Source organism: Capra hircus, chromosome 12 (genome assembly GCF_001704415.2).
Source record: "Capra hircus breed San Clemente chromosome 12, ASM170441v1, whole genome shotgun sequence".
Lineage (NCBI taxonomy): Eukaryota > Metazoa > Chordata > Mammalia > Artiodactyla > Bovidae > Capra > Capra hircus.
This window is the reverse complement of record NC_030819.1, coordinates 16,095,179-16,109,278: the sequence shown is the minus strand read 5'-3', so window position 1 is coordinate 16,109,278 and position 14,100 is coordinate 16,095,179. Positions and strand designations below refer to the sequence as shown.

At 39.1% G+C, this 14,100-nt stretch overlaps 1 protein-coding gene across 2 annotated transcripts in view; it reads left to right on the top strand.

Moving 5' to 3' along the window:
* Positions 1–14,100, top strand: part of LOC102179751 (multidrug resistance-associated protein 4-like) — a 607,813-nt gene that overhangs the window by 175,751 nt on the left and 417,962 nt on the right. For both annotated transcript variants that reach the window (XM_018056446.1, XM_018056445.1), the window contains exons 10-11: positions 4,359–4,448; positions 8,379–8,570. In XM_018056446.1, the coding sequence (XP_017911935.1) occupies positions 4,359–4,448; positions 8,379–8,570 (282 nt within the window). The remainder of the gene's footprint in view (positions 1–4,358; positions 4,449–8,378; positions 8,571–14,100) is intronic.

Here is a 14,100-nt window from a genome sequence, read left to right as displayed (position 1 = left end):
AAATACTTTGTATGTTGTTTTTCAGTCGCTAAGTTGTGTGTCTTTGTGACCCCATGGACTGTAGCCCACCAGGCTCCTCTGTCTATGGGGATTCTCCAGGCAAGAATACTAGAGTGGGTTTCCATGCCCTCCTCCAGGGGAGCTTCCCAACCCAGGGATCAAACTCAGGTCTCCTGCATTGCAGGTGGATTCTTTACCTTCCGAGCCACCATATGACCAATTACCAAATTTCTCTTGTATCAAACTATGCAACATTATAAACTAAGATGTTTTGTTCTTCTTCTAAGAACATTCAAGAACATGTTCTTAGACTTCTGTGCAACTTGCACAATTGTACAGAACACGTATTGTGTTGTCCTGGACTTGCCTATGGAAAGACTGTACACCTTGGCAGAGTCATTAGTAGTTAGCGGCTGTCAAGGTAGGACATGGGTGAGAGGACCCTTGGGAGGGAGAAAGGCAAAGGCATTGGATATTTTGAAGAGAAACTAAGTCTTAATTAAGCCTCTGCTGTGTTGGGAGGCAGGAGATAGGCATGAGCTCTAACTGGCTCCACTGGACAGCCAGGTGGACAGGTTGGGGATGGTCTCATGGACACAAGTCTCATTCGTGAAATGAGGGAATTGATCTCAATCTCAAAAAGTGTATTTCGGGGTATCTCCAAATCTCCACGGGGCAGGGGTTTCAAACTGTTCTTGCACAGAGTGGGGACTCAGCTGATGATCTTTGTTGAGTCAGCAGTCCCCTGAGCCTGAATAACCATGAGGGAACATACCCAGTACCAATGGGCTTTGAGTGCTGCCCCCTTCTGGTTGTGGCAGAGCAGTGCCTGATCCCGAAGCCTGAACAGGGAGGGAACTCAGTGTGTGGCCCTGATAAACTTTGAGATCTGCAGACAGGAATCTGATGTTTGTATTTTGTAGTCTTAACCAAGTGAAAAGTAGTAAAATAGGAACCTTAAGTGTCAGGCAAGAAGAAAGAAGTGGATAAACTTAAAAATGTTTCTCATATATTAAAATTTAGTTTCTTCTTGATCAGTTTAGTTCAGTTCCGTTCAGGGGCTCAGTCGTGTCTGACTCTTTGTGACCACATGGACTGCAACAGGCCAGGCCTCCCTGTCCATCACCAACTCCCACAGCTTGCTCAATCTCATGTCCATCGAGCCAGTGATGCCATCCAACCATCTCGTCCTCTGTCGTCCCCTTCTCCTCCTGCCTTCCTTCTTTCCCAGCATCAGGGTCTTTTCCAATGAGTCAGTTCTTCACATCAGGAGGTCAAAGTACTGGAGCTTCAGCTTCAGCATCAGTCCTTCCAATGAATATTCAGAACTGATTTCCTTAGTCTGGTTGGATCTCCTTGCAGTCCAAGGGACTCTCAAGAGTCTTCTCCAACACCACAGTTCAAAAGCATCAATTCTTTGGTGCTCAGCTTTCTTTATAGTTCGACTCTCACATCCATACATGAATACTGGAGAAACCATAGCTATGACTATATGCATCATTGTTGACAAAGTAATATCTCTGCTTTTTAATATGCTGTCTAGCTTTTTCATAGCTTTTCTTCCAAGGAGTAAACACTATTCTGCTTTATACTGTTTGTAATACCTATAAAATCTGGTATAATTTGGTGATTAAAAGTAATTGTTGTTTTAGCAAGTGACTGTTCCATAATCAGTTCTGTTATTTCCAGAGGAATTTTTCACTTAGAAGATTTTCTAAACTTTTAATCTAGATCCTGTTCCTTTAGTCTTTCAGGCATTTTGCGAATTGCATGTGATCACTCTCTTAAGAAAAACAAAAAACTAGCAGTTACTGAGAAGTTTTCTTAATACTTAGTATAAGTAAATGAATATATATATACATACCTGTAAATCTCTTTACCTTAGAACTTACAGATTACTCAGAAATGCAACTTGTGTATGGCATGATGAGTACTCTGTTGTTTGCTCTTGTGTTGGATTGTGCGTGCAACAGTGCATCTATTTTTTTTTTTTTAATAGAAGTACTTTGTTATCCCTGTTTAGCCAGGTCAGGTAATGCACGTAATAGGTATAAAGTTTAGGGCTAGGGCTATCACTGTAACCCATGATGTTATACTTTACACCTATTCCCTTTTTTGTTTTTGTTGGTTTTGGTGTTAAGTTAGAGCTCTAGTGAGATTAGAGCCTTGACTGCCTTTTACAGGATTTTTTTTTTATGGTTGGCTAAAAAGTTTCTCTGGTTTTTAAGTAAAAATAAAAGACACAGTTTTAATTTTCACCAAGAAATTTTCAATTTTTCACAATTTTGGGTTAAATTTGCTATTTATGACCATATAAATATCATTAACTGATAGGAAAAGTAGTGTGTAATGATTACATTTTTTTCATGAAAGCAATAAATTTCTGAAATTTATCCTTTTTTTATTTGATTAGTTTATATATATAAAACCATCAATAATTCTTCTTTCCTCATTCAGCTGCTTGTCAGTACTGTTTACCATGTGGCCAAAGGACATGGGTAGTCTTCCTAATTTAACTTTTTCTGGAGCCCTCTCTCAAAGTTCTTGTTGCTCTGGTTGATTGTCACCAAGAACTTGATTGAACAGCACTGTTTTGTTCCACTACCTTCTACCATTTTCCAGGCAACTGCATAATTCCATCTTTTCATTTTTTAAAATCTTTTTGAGCAAAGAACTGTTCTAGATACCTTTTACAGTTTTCCAGGGAATTGAATTTTTTCCATTAAAAGAATTTTGTAAAGACTGAAATAAATGGAAGTCCAAAGGTACAATGTCTGGTGAATACGGGGGATCAGTCAGAACTTCCCAGCCAACCTGTAACAGTTTTTTGCCTGGTCATCAAAGAAACATGCAGTCTTGCATTATCCTGATGGAAGATTATGCATCTTCTGTTGACTAGTTCTGGATGTTTTTCATAGAGAGCTGCTTTCAGTTGGTCTAATGGGAGCAGTACTTGTTGGAATTAGTCATTTGGTTTTCTGGAAGGAGCTCATAATAGAGGATCCCATTGCAATCCCACCATATACGCAACATCACCTTCTTTGGATGAAGATTGGCTTTTGGTGTGGTTGGTGGTGGTGCATTTCACTTGCCTGAAATCTATTCTATTCCACAATATTGTACAGTATCCATTTTCCATCACCTGTTGCAATTTGTTTTAAAAATGGAACGTTTCTGTTACATTTAAGTGGAAAACTGCCTGAAGAAATATGGTCAAGAAGGGGTTTTTTGCTTAACTTCTATGAAACTCAATTATCAAAATGATTAACATAACCAAGCTAGTGCAAATGATTTCCATTCAATACTTTGAATGAAATATTTGAATATTTTGAGTATGACAGCTGTCTCCTGCATGGTATAGCGTTGTTTGTTCTCAGTGTCTTGATGTGATTTCTATTCACTTCAACTGGCATACCTAACAGTAGAGCATTGTCCAACAAGAGATATCCAGCACAAAACTTTGCAAGCCACTTTTGACAGATTCGTTCAGTCACAACACATTCTCCGTACACTGCACAAATCTTTTTCTGCATTTCAGTTGCATTTTTACCTCTCTTGAAATAGTAAAGTGAAAAAAAAAAAAGAAATAATAAAACACAATGTGCCAGAAATGTTGCTTTTTTATTTTAATATTAAAATGGCTACACGAAACTTCACCAATTTTGAAAAGTTTTTTAAAATGCATGCTTATATGACAGCTGTCATAATACAATCTTAATGACATTGTTTTGAATAAAGTTAAAGACAACTTAGTGCTACTAGAGCCAGCTTACAGAAAAAACTGAACAGACTTTTTGGCCAACCCATACTGAGAATGACTTCTTTATGTAAAGTGCTCCTTTGCTTGCTGAGCATTACTGAGATTCTTTCTTTATCAAGTGAAATTGGAGAGATTAGTGGAGATTCAAATTATTTAAAGGGCCAGGTCTGCCACATACCTATGTAGCTCCCTTGGGGAGATTAAGGAGATTAATCAATTAGATGGGATTAGTCAATTAAAGCCAAGGGTCATAGTGAAAACTTATGAATGATTAAAAAACTTCACAAACTGGATACTCTATAAAGTATATTATTTTAATAAGTTAATATGCATCATGAAGTTTTCATTTGATGCAGGTGCCTTGTCATGTCACCTACTTAAAATCTGTGGCTGTCTGAAGGCAACTAAAGCTGCTTCAAACTCCCAAAGAAATATGATTGGATGAAAAGGCCTCCAGGACAGGATGTCTTAAAATAGGCAGGAGAAAAATATGGGTTAATTTGCATATCAATGACTATTATATTATTTTCTCTATTTTCTGTAGCATTTGGCTTTACTTTATTGAAATGGGTATGTTTTTATAAACTTTAATTTGCAGGAATTAAGAACCCCAACCCTACAAGGCCTTTCCTTCACTGTCAGACCTGGTGAACTGTTAGCTGTGGTAGGACCTGTGGGTGCCGGAAAGGTAAGTTGTGGTGCCTTTCAGCAGCTTGATGCAACACTATAGTCCCTATTAAATTCTCAGAGTTGAGCCCAAAGCTGTGTGTACAATGTTTGTTTGTTTGTTTTCAAACAGGATAGTTTATTGAAATTGAACAATAGTAAAATAATTACAGTGAAACCCATCTCTGCATTGCCTCAGTTTTGGTCCCATTCCTCCATCTTGATTCTCAGAAAGTTTTACATGTACACATTGTATTGATTCCTTATAATTTATAATGTCATATAAGAGATATTTGGTAAGGATTGCAGTGAGTGCCATGAAACTTGCTGAGAAGAGCATGGAGAGGCCTGGCATAGTTTTCTTATGGGCACAGGAGTCCTGGACAGTCATTGGAGGACCCAGGGACCTTCTGAGCCAAAGTGTAAGTTCATTCCACAGAGGGATCTATAAAGATTCATGCTCTTGAGACGTTTTTGTTGATTGTCACACTTGTGAAATCTCCATGATGATTATTGTCCCTATCTTTCAGCTCATTAAAAATGCTATTCTATTGTCTTAGGTTTACGTTGTTTTAATAAGTCATACATGGTCATTATTTTTTTTTTAATTTATTTTTCAATTGGAACATAATTGCTTCACAATGTTGTGTTAGTTTCTGCTGTACAACAACCGGACTCAGCTGTAAGTATGTGTATATATATATATATATATCTGCCCTCTTGAGCCTCCCTCCCACCCTCCCCCCATACCACCCTTTTAGCTCATCACAGAGCACTGAGTTGAACTCTCTGTGCTATGTAAGCAGCTTTCTGTGCTGAGCTGTGCTTAGTCACTCAGTTGTGTCCAACTCTTGGACTGTAGCCTGCCAGGCTCCTCTGTCCATGGGGATTCTCCAGCAGGAATACTGGAGTGGGTTGCCATGCTGTCTTCCAGGGGATCGAACCCAGGTTTCCCTCCTAAAACAAGAACAATATGATGTCAGGAAGTGTTCTAATTTCTTTATTTTACATGTAGCTGTCCAGTTTTCTCAGCACCACTTATTGAAGAGGCTATCTTTTCTCCAATGTATATTCTTGCCTCCTTTGTCAAAGATAAAGTGTTCATAGGTGCATGGGTATATCTCTGGACTTGCCATACTGTTCCATTGATCTGTATTTCTATTTTTTTGTGCCAGCACCATACTGTCTTGATTACTATAGCTTTGTAGTATAGTCTGAAGTCAGAGATCTTGATTCTTCCAGCTCTGTTTTTTATTTTTTCCTTTTCTTCTCAAGATTATCTTGGCTATTTGGGATCTTTTGTATTTCTAAACAAATTGTAAAAATTTTTGTTCTAGTTCTGTGAAAAATGCTATGGGTAATTTGACAGGGATTGCATTGAATCGTATATTGCTTTGGGTAGTATAGTCATTTTCACAATATTGACTCCTAGAATCCAAGAACACAGTGTATCTATTCATGTCTTCTTTGATTTCTTTCATCAGTGTCTTACAGTTTTCTTCATTTTGGTATTTTGTCTCCTTAGGTAATTTTTTCCCTAAGTATTTTATTCTTTTTGATACAATGATTATTGGGATTATGTCCTTAATTTTTCCTTCTGACTTTTTGTTGCTAGTAACACAATTTTTTTTTTCCTTTGAGAAAGATCTTTATTAGTTTTATTGGCAAGAAGACAGAACTTTCCTTCAACATCCATTGCAAGAATGTCTGCCTCTGGTTTACTTCTTTGTCTTTTTTTTTTTTTTTTTTACTGCACCTGTGAGGTATGTGGGATCTTAGTTCCCCAACCAGGGATCAAAACCATGCACTCTTCAGTGGAAACACAGAGTGTTAACCACTGTACCAGCAGGGAAGTCCTGCCAGTGGTTTTCTTGCTGGGGAAGGACTTTTCTTTGACTTTTCATGTTGCTATAAGGAAAACAGTTTTAACTAGATGTATCTAGAACAGCATTTCTCTAGGTGTGTTCCATGAAACTTTTATTTTACAAGAAGGTATCATGGCCACATAAATCTGGATAAACGCACATTATGTTTTCCTTCTTGGTGCTTCATGTTGTACAGTTGGAAACAACTTGTTGGGAATTTGGACATCTCTTTAAAGGAAATTATTTATGTGACAGCTGTTTAGGATGGACAGAGACATGGGGACTTCCTTTTCATTACAGTGGCCCCTCCAGGAAGTCTTGAGGTTGCAAAGGCTCTTCCAGGAAGCTCTGAGCATTTCCTCACGTGACTTGACTTGGTCCCACCAGTGCATGTGTAGTAAAGGTGCAGCCATGTGCAGGAGGTAGAGATTTGGACGTGAGCAAGACCCTGATGCCTCTGCCCTCCAGAGGCAACCAGGTTCCTGGGTGAAACAGATACACAGGCAGATTATTTCAGCTTAGTGTGATGTGGACACAGACATACCACATCTATGTGTTAAAGATTTGAAGTAAATATGCAGCTGTCAGTTCAGTTCAGTTCAGTCACTCAGTAGTGTCTGATTCTTTGCAACCCCATGGACTGCAGCATGCCAGGCCTTCCTGCCCATCACCAACTCCCAGAGTTTACTCAAACTCATATCCATTGAGTTGGTGATGCCATCCAACCATTTCATCCTCTGTCGTCCCCTTTTCCTCCTGCCTTCAATCTTTCCCAGAATCAGGGTCTTTTCAAAAGAGTCAGCTCTTCACATCAGGTGGCCAGAGTATTGGAATTTCAGCTTCAACATCAGTCCTTCCAATTAATATTCAGGACTGATTTCCTTTTGGATGGGCTGATTGGATCTCCTTGCAGTCCAAGGGATTCTCAAGACTCTTCTCCAGCACCACTGTTCAAAAACATCAGTTCTTTGGTGCTGAGCTTTCTTTATAGTCCAACTCTCACATCCATACATGACTACTGGAAAAACCATGCCCTTAACTGGATGGACTTTGTTGGCAAAGTAATGTCTCTGCTTTTTTAATAAGCTGTCTAGGTTGGTCATAACTTTTCCTCCAAGGAGCAAGTGTCTTTTAATTTCATGGCTGCATTCACCATCTGCAGTGATTTTGGAGCCCCCAAAAATAAAGTCTGACACTGTTTCCCCCTCTATTTGCTATGAAGTGATGGGACCAAATGCCATGATCTTAGTTTTCTGAATGTTGTATTTTAAGCCAACTTTTTCACTCTCCTCTTTCACTTTCATTAAGAGGCTCTTTAGTTCTCCTTCACTTTCTGCCATAAGGGTGGTGTCATCTGCATATCTGAGGTTATTGATTATTTTTCCTGGCAATCTTGATTCCAACTTGTGCTTCATCCAGTCCAGTATTTCTCATGATGCACTATGGCATGTAAGTTAGATAAGCAGGGTTACAGTATACACCTTTGATGTATTCCTTTCCCTATTTGGAACTAGCATCTGTACTTGGTCTGAAACAACAAAATGTGGAAATCTAGATGTGAGATGTGTACACAAGAGAGTGATGATTTCCTCTAGGATGGACTTTTGCTCTTTGGACTCAACTCACTTCAGAGTTCTCTTAATAATAATATTTGGATATATTCTTCACATGTAGCTTTTTAATAATAAGTGTTTGTCAAGTAAAGGATACCTGGATGCAGAAACAACTACATTAAACATTGGATACATGAAATACACATTCTGCTGGGCTGCTCTGCTAGTTAAGAATGTTTAACATTCTTAGCTAGTCTTTTCTGAGTATAATTTTTCATTTGGGGGAAACTGAGCAGTTTAGGTTGTTATAGTATTATATTAATGTCCCTTATCAACCATTAGTTTCCCGTGGACCAATAGGGTTATTTTCTTTTTTTTTTCTTTTTTTCGCAATTGCCAGGGCTCTACTTCATCCTGTTCTAAATGAAAGGGTTCTATATTGTATGAAGTACGACTGTGGGGTCTGCTGTGCTACAGGTCTTGTTCTATCCTCAGTGCTGCCTGTTCACATGTGTGTGTTGCTGTCTGTTTCAGTCATCACTATTAGGCGCTGTGCTGGGGGAGCTGCCCCCGAGCCAGGGGAAGGTCAGTGTGCACGGGAGGATCGCCTATGTTTCTCAGCAGCCCTGGGTGCTCTCAGGAACTGTGAGAAGTAACATTTTATTTGGGAAGAAGTACGAAAAGAAACGATATATGAAAGTTATAAAGGCTTGCGCTTTGGAAAAGGTGAGTAATGACTTTTGAGTTGCATATACTCAAATTTCAAATAATGATAGTGTTGGTTTAAACTACAGAGTTTGTTAAAATTTTGTTTCAAATTTTGAAAGATTTCTGGGCAAATAAACACATGTAACCCAGCTGTTTCAATGCCAATGTGATAGCAGCACTTACAGAATGCCTTTAGAAAGTAGTGGGTGGTTGTTTAATTTTATAATCTTTTATTCACCTTTAAATTTCTTTCTTTAATGAATGATTACCAAAATTTGCAGAAATAGTGTAGTGTAATGAACACTCATGTACCCACTCCCAGCTTTAGCCAAGATCAGCTGGTGGCCAGTCTTGCTGCATCTCTACTCCTGCCCCCTGCCAGCCCTACCCGGACCCCAGAGTAGTCTGAAGCAGATCCTAGACCTCAGATTAGTTCATCTGTAAATATATCATTAGTTTTCTCTACAAGATAGGAGAGCCTTTGGGGAAAAAAAACTCACCACATTATGTCACCTGAAAAATAGCTAAAATTCTTGAATACCATCAAGCTTCTAGTCTGTGTTTACATGTTGTTAATCCTATACTGGGAAATCTCCTCCACCATTGTTGAAATCAGACTCTGTATGAGGTCTGTCCATTGCGTTTGGTTGATGCCTTCTTGCTCCATTTCAGTCTCTAGGTTTCCCTCTCCACTTCATTTTTGACTTGTAGTTTATTCTTTAAAGAAAATGGAATGCGTTAACATTTCCTTTTTATACTGTATCTTTTACTATGGAGAGGTTGTTTTCAGGAATGGCACTGAGTTTCATAGGAAATGGCAAGATGAAATGTTTAACTGTACATTGGGATATAAATTCGTGAATAATGAAAACTAAACTTACCTGATAGGAGAATATAATTTGGCAAAAAGAAAAATTTAAATACTGATAAATACTATGTTACTCTCTTGGGTTAGAAAAATCAGTGAATAACAATGTTAAAGGGCTTCCCCTTTAACATTGGGTCTGCTCAGTGCTTTCTGGACATCTGACTTCTTTTATACTGTGAAGAAAAGGCTGGGACAGACTTTCAAAGGTGTGGGGTTGAAGGCTCCAGACCCACTTTCTGAGGAAATAGTAATTTTTCTTGGATAGTGGCTTGAATTTTATGGATTGTATCAGGCAAGTACCATTATATGATGATGTGGACAAACAGAATTGCTTGTTTAACTCTTGTTTCTTTCTCCTGGGTTATTGTTAATGGATGATTGTGCTTTTGCAGAAATGATGTCAAGTTAGCAACAATGAACTAGATTTTCATTAAATGATGTGCATACTGTGTAAGAAAATAAGAGGGAAAGCAAATGTAGGACAGTGAGAGAATAGCTCTCTTTTGTTGAGTCCATGTGCCAATCTCTTTTCTGTGTATCACTCACACGTGCACACATGTACACACATAAAAAGAAATACGAGTTATGAATCTTTTACCAGTGTCTTTGATGTTACCACCTCATTTTATAGTTGGTAAAACTGAGGCTTGTTGAGAAGAAATGATTCACCTCAACACTGGCAGCTCAGGTTCAGAGCTGTTTCAGCAGGACTCTAGACTCCACAGTGCCATGCTACCTTTCAATTGAGGAAGTTTATAAGGAACAACTTATTAAAAAATTGGGTGATTTATGAAAGTGGGATGGGAAATAAATAGATTTCAGGCATTTCATAAGAAATAGGTTAATAATTACTTTAATCAAGTTAAATTTTTGATGTCCAGATCAGGCTCCAAAGACCCAGGCCCCTATGTGGCTATTTCTTTTATGACCTTGCCTTTCTGGAAAGCTCAGCCTTATCTTTTCCCCACACTTGAGCATCTCTGGAGAAGAGCAGGTGCTGGGACATTGGCTGCCATTCAGTATTTTCTATGGGAGCTAATGCTTTGCTGCAGCCACATGGGGTGACTGGACCAGTAATGTGGGCAGTATCTTGGGGTTTCACTCAGCCTAGGGCATGTGTGCAGCACGGACTCTGGTGGTAAGGGGCCTTGCAGGACTGGCCTGCACAGTGATTCTTCTGTATGTGATGTGACGTTTATAAACATGGACTGCTCTCCTGTTTTCTGTGTGGTTGGGACATGCAGTTGGGGGCCCTTTGTGTCCATTTCCTCCTTGGCAGGAAAGGAGGGATTGGAGAGTAGAGTCCTGACCCCAGCTTTGTCACTTGCTCACTGTCATTCTGGACATGTCTTTTTACCTCCCTGGACCTCTGATGTATCTGCAGTAAAACAAGGACTCTGGATCAGAGGGCATCCAGGAGGTTTTGTTGCTGCTCTGAAATGTCATCTGTGACTATGATTAGCAAGAGGTCAGCAAGGTTTTTACACTTGGGAACCACCTAGTGAGATTCTTTGCTTGTCTTTTTTGGAATCCCTGTATCAGTGGATGGTCATAATACTTTCATAGATAATAGGGGTGTCCTATTTTGGCCTGTAGTTACAGAAACTGTACGTGTAGTAGAAAAGGCTTGGCTTTTGGAGAGAAACAATCTTAGTTATTAACTCTGGGTGTTTATCTCAATTTCTTTTCTTATTGAATACAGGGAGAGATGAGATTATTGTAAACGCTACAGGTTGTGCATGTGGAATGCAAACATGCCAGTGTTTCAGTAAATGGTAGATATTTTTACTATTATAGCCCTTTTCTCTACAAATATACATACATATAAATAAAGATTTCTCCTCACTATTTTCTCTAACCCCACTGCCCCCAATCCTGGAAGAAAAAACAGAAAAAACAGTAAATTTTCTTGTATTACATATGTTAATTACAACATGATATATTATACTGGATTTAATTGAAGTAAACATTTAAGTTCATTGAGCTGAAAACATTTCTATTAATATGATAAAATAGGGAGAAATGAAGTAATCACAGTGGCAACATTAATTCAGAATTATGACATCAACTTCAAGGCCCAGAACTCAGAGGCTCAGGAATTGAGTCTGTTTCTCTGTTCGCTAGGGGCGTGATTCTTCATCTGTAAAATAGAGATAATAATACTATCAACCTCATAATGTTGTTTTGAGGATAAAATGCCGGAGTGATTTTAAAGCACCTGATTGCTAGGGACATAACAGGCACTTTATAAATGTTAGAATAATTTTGAAAAAAATTAGCTCTTAATTATAAGCTCAGTTTTTGGTAAAACACATCCATAAAATATGACATGTAAGAAAGAAGGTATTTGAATATTTAACTTCCATTATTTAAGTTTATATTTATGTAGATGCCCTATACATAGTACATTATGTAAAGGCATTCCTCAGAGCAGTGATGTGACCTCACTTAGTCTCAGTTTCCCCATCTGTGATGTGGGGCCAGTGCTTTCTGTGCAGCTTGTTGTGAGGATTAGAGATAAACAGCAAGGGGGTCCACCACAGATCTTACCCTCCAGGAGCTGAGAGACACCGTGTGCATGTGTATAAGACAGTCCTCCATGAGAGATGAGAGATGTAAACAGAACATTAGGAAACTAGCAAGAAGAGATGAGTCCAGGATGGGTTCATGGGAGAGTGTGTTTGGGCTGAGCCTGGAAAGATGGGCAAGATATTGACAGGCTGTGAGAAGAAGGGCAATCCCAAATGGAAGAAAAGCAGTAAGAAAGGCAAGATGCCCGCCGTTTGACTCTGGAATCCAGCCTTCCTCTGTCAGGGCCTCATTAACGGTTTCAACAGTCTACTGTGTGGTGTTTCTACACTAAGTCTCCACCATCAATGAAAGGCTCTTTATGTTATTCTGGATGGATGGCATCAAGAATCAGCATCACCATTTCCTAGTTTGCCTCTAGTTTGTGCGTCTGCTGTTCAGTGAGAATTGGTTAAATTTAACTTAGAGAAAATAATGTGAATAAGAACACCTTCCTGTCAGTGGAAGGAACTGTAACGTATGCTCAACTCAGGCTTTTCCCTTTAACCTAATCAGAAAATGGTGGCTGGGAATTAACCTGACTTGGATTTTACTTCAAATCATCTGAAATATTTTCCTATATGTGGTGTGTCCATGAATAATTGTCAGAGTAATTGTCATGCTAGCAAAGTAATGCTCAAAATTCTTCAAGCCACGCTTCAACAGTATGTGAATCATGAACTTCCAGATGTTCAAACTTGATTTAGAAAAGGTAGAGGAACCAAAGATCAAATGGCCAACGTCCGTTGGATCATCAAAAAAGCAAGAGAGTTCTAGAAAAATACCTACTTTGGCTTTATTGACTACACCAAAGCCTTTGATTATGTGGATCACAACAAACTGTGGAAAGTTCTTCAAGAGATGGGAATGCCAGACCACCTTACCTGCCTCCTGAGAAATCTGTATGCAGGTCAAGAAGCAACAGTTAGAACTGGACATGGAACAATAGCCTTGTTCCAAATTGGGGAAGGAGTATGTCAAGGCTGTATATTGTCATCCTGCTTATTTAACATATATGCAGAGTATATCATGTGAAATGCTGGTCTGGATAAAGCACAAGTTGGAATCAAGATTGCAGGGAAAAATATCAATAACCTCAGATATGCAGATGACATGATCCTTATGGCAGAAAGCCCCAAGGAACTAAAGAATCTCTTGACAAAAGTGAAAGAGAACAGTGAAAAAGTTGGCTTAAAACTCAACATTCAAAAAAAGAATGTCATGGCATCTGGTCCCATCACTTCATGGCAAATTGATGGGGAAACAATGGAAACAGTGAGAGACTTTATTTTTCTGGGCTCCAAAATCACTGCAGATGGTGAATGCAGCCATGAAATTAATACACTTGCTCCCTGGAAGAAAAGCTATGACCAACCTAGACAGCATATTATAAAGCAGAGACATTACTTTGCCAATAAAGGTCCATCTAGTCAAATTTATGGTTTTTCCAGTAGTTGTATATGGATGTGAGAGTTGGACTATAAAGAAAGCTGAGCACCAAAGAATTGATGCTTTTGAACTGTGGTGTTGAAGAACACTCTTGAGTGTTCCTTGGACTGCAAGGAGATCAAACTAGTCAATCCTGAAGGAATTAGTCCTGAATATTAATGGGAAGGACTGATGCTGAAGCTGAAACTCCAATACTTTGGCCACCTAATGCAAAGAACTGACTCATTGGAAAAGACCCTGATGCTGGGGAAGATTGAAGGCAGGAGGAGAAGGGAATGACAGAGGATGAGATGGTTGGATGACATCACCAACTCAATGGACATGAGTTTGAGCAAGCTCTGGGAGTTGGTGATGGACAGGGAAGCCTGGCATGCTGCAGTCTATGGTGTCACATAGTCAGACACTACTGAGCGACTGAACTGAGCTGAACTGAATTGTCAGAGTCAACGATGTACTTGAAGTCCTCCCACCAGACCTGGAGAGAGAGTGCTTGTTTCTTATGCCCTGACTGTGCTAAATGGAGTAGATTCAGGTGCCTTTTCTAGAGCATGATTGAAATTGCTGTGCTACAATGTGGTGCTGTTTTGAGAAAGAAATGAAAACAACGTAAAATCAAAGCATGAAAGCTAAGTGGAACAGTTTGTGAAGACTGTCAACAGTGAA